The 12,085-nt window shown below is 43.5% G+C and overlaps 1 protein-coding gene across 7 annotated transcripts in view; it reads left to right on the top strand.

The window, feature by feature from the left end:
* The window catches only part of APP (amyloid beta precursor protein), a 279,739-nt gene that overhangs the window by 147,982 nt on the left and 119,672 nt on the right, over window positions 1-12,085 (top strand). For all 7 annotated transcript variants that reach the window (XM_058731803.1, XM_058731802.1, XM_058731801.1 and 4 more), the window contains exon 6: window positions 8,599-8,801. In XM_058731803.1, the coding sequence (XP_058587786.1) occupies window positions 8,599-8,801 (203 nt within the window). The remainder of the gene's footprint in view (window positions 1-8,598; window positions 8,802-12,085) is intronic.

The following is a 12,085-nucleotide window of genomic DNA, read 5'->3' as shown; positions in this document are numbered from 1 at the left end:
GGTCATGATCTCACGGTCTGTAAGTTTGAGCCCCGCGTCAGGCTCTGTGCTGACAGCTCAGAGCCTGGAGCCTGTTTCAGATTCTGTGTCTTCCTCTCTCTCTGCTCCTCCCCTTTTCATGCTCTGTCTCTCTCTGTCTCAAAAATAAATAAACGTTAAAAAAAAAAATTTTTTTTAAATAAACAAAAATAAACATTTTAAGCTCTGCAGGCTGCGTGCCATCTCTGTTATATATCTTTTTTTTTCTTTTCATAATTCCTTAAAAATGCAAAAACTGCTCTTAACTTATAGGATGTGTAAAAATAAGCTAGGAGCCATATGCTCCATGCCATTGATCATTTGTCCTTCTTTGATTACTCTCTGTGTTTTCAGCCAACTCTGTTTCAGACTCTCAGAATTTCCTCCTACCACCGGACCTTTGCATATGCTCTGCCTGCCCTGGTGCAGAGTGGTCTTTATCCTCCAGACCGCATTCACCTTGGTTCTTCTCTAGGTCACATTTCAGTCATCCTTTCCTCATGTCTCCCTTGCTGTGCACCCCAGGTCTGGTCAGACCTTATTCTTCTGGGTCTCGTAGTCATTCATAATTGTTATCACCACAGTAATGTCACATTTAATATGGATGATGATGTCATTGTCCTTTTGGCTTTAGCCCCATGAGCTACCCTTGCTCCCCAGTGTGTTTCTCCCGATGTCCCGGCTGCCATTCTTGTCTTCCTAGAGTCCACTCTCCACCCTAAGTAGCCAGAGCCATCCTTAAAACTTATATCTCATTGAGTCATTTCCATTGCACATGAGTCAACTTGCCGTTTCTTAACATGACCAGCATGGCCTCCCAGCCTCCCCATCTGGCTACAACCTTAATTTCTCCTGAGAACCTCGTCCTCTGCCCCCTACGCTAGCTGGCTTTCTCTGCATCCTGCTAAGCTTGCCCTCACCCCAGGGCCTTTGCCTTTGTTCTTCCTTCTGCCCCAACCATCCCCCCAGGCTGACTCTTCCAGGCTTCTCTGTCTCAGTGGCCTTCCCTGACCATCCTATTTGAAATGCTGCTCCCATCCCTCCCTCCACAAACACATCTATTGTAGCCATAATTAGCACATTAGCCCCTTTCCTTTCTTTGTATACTTATGAATTTTTTTTTTCTTATTTATTTGCTCCTCTTGTGCCTTACCCACTAAAATGTATGTTCCAGGAAAGCAGAAGCTTTGTCATACTCACAAGTCCACTGCCGGTGTCTCGAATAGCACCTGGCACTTGGCAAAAGCACCGTAGACATTGTTGATCCGATGGCCAGCATGCAGTATAGACAGGGCTCAGTGGATAGGTGAATTAATGCCTTGCCCTTGTTTTTGCTCGTTAAAGTTGATGCCCATTTCTTTCAACTCAAATACTTAACTATCCATTGACTAAAGGAAAAATGTCTGGATCCTTGGTCTCTGCAATTTAGCGTTCCTCACTGTTAAAATTCAGTACCACATTGAATTATTTTATTGTCAACCTTATGTATTTGTTGTTCCTGATTGTGCATTCTGTGGCTATCCCTACCTCATCCTTACACCCACCTTCCATGTCCTTACCAGCTCACATACTTCTAGCTGACAAGAATCACTTCCCCCTTTGAATTTCTAAAGCATTTAATAGGCAGTGTGTCTGTTACTCATATAGTAATTAGCGTAGATTCTCTTGCCCAGAAGAGATAATCGTTAAATCTGTAACGATGATACATTCTCACTTCAGATGAAGGTTTGTCTATATATCTCACCCTTAATGCCTGAGTCATGAATTTTTGGCATCTCAGTTTTGTTCTTATCTTCCTTAAGCAGGAGTCCATAACCTAGTGTTTGGGGGAAGCATTTAAACCATCTGCAAGGAATGCTTTTAGCTGCGAATAATTGAAAACCCAGATCTTGGTGGTAGGGAGCCCTGCACTGGTGCAGCAAGGCAGAGATGTGACCTTTCTGGATCTTTCTATCCCAGCACCTTTATCACCTTCTGCATCTGAATATTTATCAACTAACCCTTGACAGATGGCTGTTGCCCTTCCAGGGAGAAAGTAGAAACACAGAAGGGCAAAGGAACAAAAACACTCCGACTACTCAGTATGATGAGTGTTCTCATCTGGAAAGTAAAACCTTCCTAGACACCCCACCTGGAGGTCCAAGCAGATGCCCTCTGGCATCTCATTATCCTGAGACGTGGCAGTCACATGACCTTCTCTACCTGCAAGGGAGACGGGGTATGGAGTGTTCGGTGTCTTACTATCTCTGATCGATGAAGGGATGGCAGAAAGGAGTTAGGTATGGCTTTGGGGTAGCTTACATTTTCTGCTACGGCACAGTTTTGGGGAGAGAAGGTGGGAGAGATTCTGATAGTACAACATTAAAGGAGAGTAACTTTTGTTTTTCTGTAGTAATCATCAACATATGTGGATTGAATTCTATACGATCCTCAAATTCATTTACAAAATGTCTGTATTAATGAATTAATTACTTTGGAGAATTAATTACTTAACCCACATAGTCTAGTTAGTGAGGCCATGGCTGAAGGAGCCATATATATATATATATATATATATATATATATGGCCTCACTAACTAGACTCACTGTATATATATATATATATATATATATATATATATATATATATATGTGTGTGTGTGTGTGTGTGTGCATGTGTGTGTATACATGTACATATGTGTATGTTTATATATATATGTGTTTATACGTATGTACATGTATATGCGTAAATATGTATAAACATATACATTATTAGTTGCATTTCCTTCAGATCATGATTTTCACTGATGAAAAAATTCATACATATATTATGTGTAATTATTATATATAATATATCATATACCATTATTATTATTGTTAATATTATCATGCTTCTACCTTCATAACTTGTGCCCTAACTGGATTGAGGGTTTGGAGTGGAGAGGTATTTTTTTCAGATTTGGAGACCTTGAAAATACAATTATTATATCAATTAAAGAGCTCTTATTCTAGCCCAATTGTGAGAATATTTAACAAGAGTGGGACAGTGTAGTAACAGCATCCTCTCCCTTTTTTTTTTTTTTTTTTTGTTACAATTTTTTAGGGGCGCCTGGGTGACTCAGTTGGTTAAGCCTCCGACTTCGGCTCAGGTCATGATCTCATGGTTCATGGGTTCGAGCTCCTCATCGGGCTCTGTGCTGACAGCTCAGAGCCTGGAGCCTGCTTCTGATTCTGTGTCTCCCTCTCTCTCTGCCCCTCCCCCACGCATGCTCTATCTCTGTCTCTCAAAACTAAATAAACATTAAAAAAAATTTTTTTTTTAAATTTATTTTGAGAGAGAGAAAGGGACCGCATGAGGGAGCTTGGGGGAGGGACCAAGAGAGGGAGAGAGAAAGCAGGCTCGATGCTGTCAGCACAGAGCCCGACACAGGGCTCGAGCCCGCAAAACCTGTGAGATGATGACCTGAGCTGAAATCGGGAGTCCAACACTCAACCACCTGAGCGCCCAGCATCCTCTCCCTTTTATCCCTCTTTCCTGAACTGTAACTTACATAAAGAGAAATGGCACATAACATGGGTACACACGGCTCGTGAATTTCAAAATTGAGCATACGGGATAGCAGACACCCAGATCCCAGCACCGCCTGGCCAGCCCCCGCAGAGGCCTCTCTCCTGTTCCCTGCCAGTCACAAATCTCCCCCTCGCCAAAGTGCAGTGCCTCTGAGCTCTGGCAGCAGCATGGAGGGTGCCTGTTTTCACACTGTATGTAAGTGGAATCAGGCCCTGCATCCAATTGTACATTTGGCTTCCAACAGTCCCTTTAGATGGGAGAGATACCGGCTTTTTCTTACTTAGCTCTGCCCCCTCTTGAACCATTTACTGGGAACCATGAAAAATAAGCTTCTATTCTTTTCTATTTTCTCACGTTTTCTGACAACTACTAATTTTCCTAATTTCGCAGCAGCAATTTTCTTTTTTTTAGTGTTTATTATTTAAAGAAAGACAGAGCGTGAGTGAGGGACGGACAGGGAGAGAGGGAGACACAAAATCCAAAGCAGGCTCCAGGCCCTGAGCCGTCAGCACAGAGCCCGACGCAGGGCTCGAACCCACACACCATGAGATCGTGACCTGAGCCGAAGTCGGATGCTTAACTGACTGAGCCATCTAGGTGCCCTGCAGCAGTAATTGTTATAGATACTGCTTTCTGGAACAAACTGACTCTTCAGCCCTTGTACCCTCCAGGTTAAACTCTGAGAGCACGAAGAACTGGGGCAGAGAAAAAAATTTGCTTTATTTTCCTTTCCTATATCCTGACTCTGGGTGACGCTTTCTTCCCCTTTCTAGTTCAATAAACATACATGTGTCTGGGCATCTTCCTGTTGAGACTTGCCCCCGCCCTGGCCCGGGGTTGATCTTACATTTGGAGAATTGACAGCTGTTCTGTTTCATATCCCCCACCCTCCCCCCTTACTCCCCCCACCTCTGCCATCACTGGGTGTTCAGGTCTCATGATTGTCCAGTTCACATAAAGCATGGGAATCACAGCTTTTTTTCATGCTGTTTCCTCTCCTTTGTCCTACAAAGGAGCGGAAGAAAGTCGAGTCTTAGGAGACACTATGAAAGAGTAAACACAGCTCTTTTAGAGAATGCAAATGGTGACTTGTTTTGCATGACTCAAACAAAAAGGAATTAAAACTGGTATGTGAATCAAAATCTTTCACTGTCTGAAGGGAACATCACAAGGAAACCACAAGTGGAAGGTATTAAGGTCAGCCTTTATTTAGAAATTGAAGGAGAGTCACCTTCGTGATGGAGTGTATCCTTCACTAAAGTAAACTCTTGCATGCTGACACGTAAAATTTCATTCTCGGTGATTTAATTCCTCATAGAAATGTCCCTCTGACCCTTTAACCTTCTTATTAAAGTCAGGTACTCCTGAGATGATCAGCATTTTCAGATAGTTCCCTCGTTCTTTAGAAGCGTTTCTCATTATTGGAATTTAAAAGCTATACAAGCTGTCTACTATACATTGACAGACGCAAAGATGTGTGAATGTGATATGAATATTCTACTGTGTTACCAAGGGACTGTTTCCTTGTCAGTCCTTTGATTATTTGTAAGGAAATTGCTTCATGACGCCCAGCCTCACACTTCCCCAACTGGCCCCTCCTTGGCCCTTTCTTGCATGGTGCTCGGCTCACCTCAGTCACATCCAGGAGCAGAGCCGTCCAGCAATTGAAGAGTCGGTGGAAGATTAATTTTTCTCCCCTTTCTGGGTTTCCTGCTATTGGTGAAAAGTGCGGCAGGCAGTGGAATGCTGGCGTTTGGCATTCTTTGGGAAGATGCACCATTGTGAAAACATAAGTGCGCGCTGCTGTTTTAATAGTGTCCAAATAGATCATTGAATTTATGGACATCTAAATTTAATTCCAGAAATCAAAGCTATGGTAGTAAGAGCTGGACCTGCGTTCTCTTAGGCCAAGTAATTTAATTCCTCAGCGAGTTGAACTATTATGTATTTTTGTTCCTTATTATGCCAGTAAATTGCTCAGGCAGATGCAGTGATGGATGATGGGCATATATTTCACTCTTTTTTTTTTATGGCTAGACACATTCTAGAATGCAGATCACTTTAAACGCAGCTGTTTTCATAACCGTGTTTTCTGTTTGGAGCCTAAGTCAAGTCCTAACAGGGGAGGTTGGGGGAGGTTCTTGGGGGTACCCATAGTCATACTTTTATTGTCCCGCCTAGAAGCACAATGCTGTCTTAACCCTGGGTCACATCCTTGGACGCTGTCATTCCATTCGTGCCTCAACACAGCATTTATACTTCGTGCTTTAAGGAGAATATTGGCTTGGTCTGGTTTGTCTCCTGGGCTCTACCTCACTTTTCTACTTAATTTGGAGACTTAATTTGACTGGACACAGAAGGGAATAAATCAGTGGGGGGCACACGTTGGATCATTCTTCTGTGCACACGACTACAACAGTGAGATCCTATAGAAAAGTGAGGAAGCAGGATACTGTGTAAAATTCAGGGCATCTGAGCACCTGTTAAGAATTCTTGGGAACTGTTGCCTCAACTAGACTTTTGTGCGGGAATGCAGGCAGTCGAGAAATAATGATTGCACCCTGTTTATCTCTAAGTGGATGAAGGCTTCTATCACCTGATTATCAATGCCAACATTTTCCCTTCTTACTTTTTCTTCATGGCCTCATGGAAGTGTTAAAATTCCTGGTCAGGGTCTTCTCTGTTCCATTTGTTTCATTACCACACTAGTAAGTTATCATTAATATTATTCTGCTTAGTAAGTTTCTCCTTTTTCTCTGGGCACATGCTTCAATTTCTTTGGATGTGTTCATTCATGATCCTTGCATCATTGATCAGCATCAGAAAGGTGGTCCACTTGGCAGGCCATACACATTTTTATAGAACTTCCATAAAAGTTCCTTACGTTATGAGTTAATTGATAAAAGGAATTCCTTCTAGTGCTATATCCATCTCTTTACATACCTTTTTTTTTTGTTGTTTATTTTTGGGAGAGAGAGACGGTGCAAGTGGGGGAGGGGCAGAGAGAAAGGGAGAGGAGGACACAGAATCTGAAGCACAGACCCGTCAGCACAGAGCCTGACGCGGGGCTCGAACCCACGAACCAGGAGACCATGACCCGAGCTGAAGTCGGATGCTCGACCAACTGAGCTACCCAGGCGCCCCTAGCTTTTTCTTTTTCATTCTCGGCGAAATGACTCGGAGCTGTCTTTCAGACTTCATTTGCAGGTGCCTTTTGCCATCTCCCTTCCTGTCCCCCCACACCACAGAATCCTACTGTTCTAGTTCCGTAACATGTTCGAAATCTGGTTCCCTATGCAATGCCCAGCTCACTTGGAGCTTTCCCAGGCTCCAGGTGTGGTTCACACAAAGTCTTTAGGTTCCTGTCGCTTCTCCTAACCACAAGCTTCTTATAGGCAAGAATCAGCTGTGGGGCCACAATACCCCGGTCTCTTTTTTTTCCTTGGACAGAAATTGTCAGCATGGCAACCCTCAATCCTATTCTTGTGGTCTTGTCACATAAGGCCTGTGGCAGTTGTTCTGGTAGCTTGAAACGCCCAGCACGCGTAGATCTTCCTCCTGTACTGTTTTTGTGATCTGAGCTAGGATGAAATGTGTGTTTCTGCTATCTAGCCAGACGGTATGTGATGTATACTTTCACTTGTTTAACACTTAGGTTCCTGTCTTCTTCATTTATCACCTTTCAAATGCTCTTGACCATGTCTGCACTGCAGGTACTTGATTTCTTCTACAAGGATGTCTCGCTCGGGCTTTCTGATTTTGTTCGAGACTACCCTTCTGCCCTCCAAATGTGCTGATTTATTATTCAACACTGTGCATCAGGATATGCATACTTAATGCCTTATGTATTATTTCTGATCCCCTTCCCAATTATACTGTGATTTACTGGCTATCTGTTAACCATTATTCTCAGCATTGCATTATTTCAGTGGTTCTCAGAATATCGTACCCTGACTACACCAGCATCAGTATTGCCCAGGAAGTTGTTAGAAATACAGATTCGCAGGCCCCGTCCTAAACCCACTGATTCAGAAACCTTGGTGGGTGGTGCCTGGTGGTCTGTGTTTCAAGAAGCCTTCCAAGTAATTCTGATAGTCGCTGACATTTGACAACCCCTGAAATACTTGATATTCTACAGCATGCCACAGGGAGCAAGAGTAGGGGAGACCACTGTATAGTTTCAGTAGGTCTCGCTGACCGCTGGGTATTACAGATTTATTTACACCAGTTTCTTCTTCCTCATCTATATCCAGTTGAATAGCGGTATTTCAACTGATTTCCGCCTTTACTGAGTGTCTATACCATGCAGATGCTGTGTGGTATTTCCGCATACATTATGAGAAATCATCCTACACAGCAGATTCAGCTTGGATATTCCCCTTCCTCTCTCCTGTTTAAACACGCTTTGTTTTTTTTAGAGCACTTTTAGGTTTACAGAAAATTTGAGCAGCGAGTAGCAAGAACGCCCCCCTCCCCTCTCTCCCCCTACCCCCACACTTCCTCTGTTGTTAACGTCTTTATTAGTATAGTACCTCTGACCCAATATTGATACATTAGTGATAAAGTACATAGTTTATATTAGAGTTCACTTCTTGTGGCGTACAGTTGTGTTGGTTTTGACAGACGCATGTGTCCTGTGTTCACTGCGACAGTATCTTACAGAGCCTGCTCTAAAAAATCCCCTATGCTCTGCCTGCTCATCCCTCCCTTCTTCACCCCGACCGCCACCCCCACCAGGAACCACTCCGTAATTTTGCCTTTTCCAGAAAAGCATTTAGTCGGACTCATGGAATAGCATTCTTGCAACCGTGTAAACTAAGAAGAGCTGTGCCCAAGGGGCAGAACGCTGTAGACCTAGTGAGCTAGGATTCCCACAGACACCTGCTGGCTTCCAGCCTCGTGTGTGTTGTTTGCCCCGAGGGCCACATTCCCTCCAAAATCACTACCGTCCTTTGTTGTCGCTAACCCCCCTCCCCTTTCTGAAAATTTGTTTAAATGACTGTCACCGTTGTTTCCATTTCCTGCTGCAGTGAGGACAAAGTAGTAGAAGTAGCCGAGGAAGAAGAGGGGGCTGACGTCGAGGACGAAGAGGCCGAGGATGACGAGGATGACGAAGATGGTGATGAGGTGGAGGAAGAGGCGGAAGAACCCTATGAAGAGGCCACCGAGCGAACCACCAGCATCGCCACGACCACCACCACCACCACGGAGTCTGTGGAAGAGGTGGTGCGAGGTAATGCGCTGTTTGTTGGGCTTTCCTCCGTCAGGGAAAAGGAAAGCCTCGTGCCCGCTCCCCAGCCTAGCACCACCGCCGTCCCCAACCAAAAATAAGATGCACGATTACGGGTCTTAACGCTTGTGAAGCTCTCTTTGGCTTAACCAGCAGTCCAACAATTCATTTCAAATGATGTCAAGTCCCCGTGATACGCACTGTTCCGCTTGGCACACGCCAGCTTGTTGTGCAAAACTCCAGCCGACCAGGTGCGATCTCACTCGGCTGAGGCTGAGTTAGGTGACCTGGTTGGCACGTCCCTGGCAGTGGGTGTTTAGTACAGTCTTATTACCTGTTGTCTCTTTCACCACTTGAACTATGAGCATCTCGAGGGCAAGGACTGGCTTTTACTTATCATGCAGAGTGCCTGCTTTGTAGAAACTTCTAGATAAATCTTAGGCGAGTGAGTAGTTGGAAGTAAATGCCATTGAACGACAACTTTTGGTGGGGTATCACATTACTTGTGGCTGTGAAATGTAACGGGGATGATTTTTGTGTTGTCTTTACACTGTTTTACTGGGGGAGGTGGCACAGGGCCTTCTTTGAGAGATAGATGTTGTGTTAATATCTTAAGACTTTCTTTTTTGGTACTTAATTAATGCTCCTATTAAGAATGTTGTGACACGAATGAACTAACAGACTTCCTTTTTTGTCTCCCTGAAACGAAAGCAAGGGTTGAGTTTACACTGAACAACCAAGTGTCATGATAGCAACTAGTGAATTGTAGGGTTGTGTTTCTTAAAGGGGATGCCTTTGTTTTGCAAATAGTGAAAGATGGTCCTACAGTGAGATCCAGTGACTATGGAAGGATGGAGTTTTAATGTATTCAAATACTTTTAAAGTCCGCCACAAATGCTACAATATTGTAAGTTTTCCTCTCACTTTTTATTAAGGTAAAATGAGTTTAGCGCTGTCGTTAAATTGGAGCTTAAAATGGGTTAGTTTCTCTGCCTTAAGTAGATTCCTGATGACCACTGTAATATCTTCTTTCCTTCACTGCAAATTATCTTTAATTTACATATAATTTACATATAAAATTCACTCATTTTAAGTATATTAGTGTATAATTCAGTGGCTTTAATAAATTTACCAAGTTAAGCAACCACCCTCATAATCCAGTCTTAGAACATTGTCATCATCCCAATAAGATCCCTCACACCCATTCAGTTAATCCTTGCTGTCACCGCCAGCCCCCAGCAACAACCAATGTACTTTACGTCTCTACAGATTTGCTTTTTCTAGACATTTAATGTAAGTGGGATCATACATGCTCTTTTGTGTCTGGCTTCTTTCACTTAAAATAGTGTTTTTGAAGCTCTGGGTTTCTTTACCTTGTAGCTTTTAAGGAAGACTGACATTATTCTGGGGCGCCTGGGCGGCTTAGTCAGTTAAGCGCCGACTTCGGCTCAGGTCATGATCTCAGGGTTCACGAGTTCAAACCCCGCGTCGGGCTGTGTTCTGACAGCTCAGAGCCTGGAGCCTGCTTCGGGATTCTGTGTCTCCCTCTCTGTCTGCCTCTTCCCTCACACTCTGTCTCTCTCAAAAATAAGTAAACATTAAAAACAAATTTCTTTAAATAAAACACTCAGACTTAACTGAAAATTCATTGAAAGAGTCACATATTCTTTAAAAAATGTAGCAGAAAATAGATTGCTTCTTAACTTTATCATTCTCTGCTCAATGATAACTTCTTATTATATTTAGCACATAAGGGCTTCTGTAAGTAGATCTATATTTAAGTAAATGCAGGTTTTATTTGAGCCGCTACTTTCTCAAGACTCCAGACATCCTTTCCTGGAATGTTCTTCGTGTACCTCTTAGGATCACCTGTGGCAGAACTGACTAAATGAACTTGTTAGCTTCTCTTTTCCTAGAAAAGAAAAGAGGGATTTTTTCGGAGCTTCTCTTCTTGAAACCTAAGAAGACTACAAATTACTGCAGTTAGTATTCTGCAGTGACTCTGACTTTTTCGGGGTCTCCACCAGGGTAGCTATTTACATAATAATGTCCGTCTACTCAACATTGGTTTTTGGGGGGGTGCCTTTTGGGTACAAGCCATTTTGCTGGGCTTGGTGAATCATAGGATGAGAACACACGGGATAGCCGGCCCTCATGGATGTTAAAATCTCGTAGGAAATTTACATCAAAGAAACACAGAGAGTCATCTGTGTTAAAAAGCAGGAGCCCAGAACCTACTTCAAAGAGTAAGAGATTGATCAGAGAAGGATCTATGGAAGGAGATGGAAGTGGAAAGGCTCATGGCAGCGCTACCAACGGATTTTATTTTAGCGTACCTTAGAGTCCGTGGGGATAGCAAAACAGATTTGCCCCGGGAGGGTAACGTGGCAAGTCTGGGAGACAAGGGTAGTCTGATTTAAACTAGAGCAGATGTCTTAGATAAGAGAGTTACGGGGAATTCGGTTGGGGCTAAAATGTGGAGACCTTCAGTGCCAGGCCGGCAAGCATGAGCATGAGCTGACGGGGATCACTTCTGCCACGTGCGGAGAAATTTTCTGGTAGAAACAGTGAAGGGATTTTGTTGTGATGTTGCTGCCAGGAGGAGATAGGGGAACAGGGAGTAACACGATGAATGCAGCGTAATGAGAAAATACCACGTAAACTTTTGCCAATATTCCAAACCAACAGAATTCCCTTGAGATAATACGGTCTTCTCTCTGACCTCAGCCGTAGCAATCTCTTACTCGGCACATCCCCAAAGGCAAGGGAATTAAAAGCAAAAGTGAATTACTGGGACCTTATGAAGATAAAAAGCTTCTGCACAGCAAAGGAAACAACCAACAAAACTAAAAGGCAACCAACGGAATGGGAAAAGATATTTGCAAATGACACATCGGACAAAGGGCTAGTATCCAAAATCTATAAAGAGCTCATCAAACTCCACACCCGAAAAACAAATAACCCAGTGAAGAAATGGGCAGAAAACATGAATAGACACTTCTCTAAAGAAGACATCCGGATGGCCAACAGGCACATGAAAAGATGTTCAACGTCGCTCCTCATCAGGGAAATACAAATCAAAACCACACTCAGATACCACCTCACACCAGTCAGAGTGGCCAAAATGAAGAAATCAGGAGACTATAGATGCTGGAGAGGATGTGGAGAAACGGGAACCCTCTTGCACTGTTGGTGGGAATGCAAATTGGTGCAGCCGCTCTGGAAAGCAGTGTGGAGGTTCCTCAGAAAATTAAAAATAGACCTACCCTATGACCCAGCAATAGCAC

Source organism: Neofelis nebulosa, chromosome 5, assembly GCF_028018385.1.
Source record: "Neofelis nebulosa isolate mNeoNeb1 chromosome 5, mNeoNeb1.pri, whole genome shotgun sequence".
Taxonomy (NCBI): Eukaryota; Metazoa; Chordata; class Mammalia; order Carnivora; family Felidae; genus Neofelis; species Neofelis nebulosa.
Note: the sequence above shows the minus strand (reverse complement) of the source record. Positions and strands in the feature narration are given on the sequence as shown.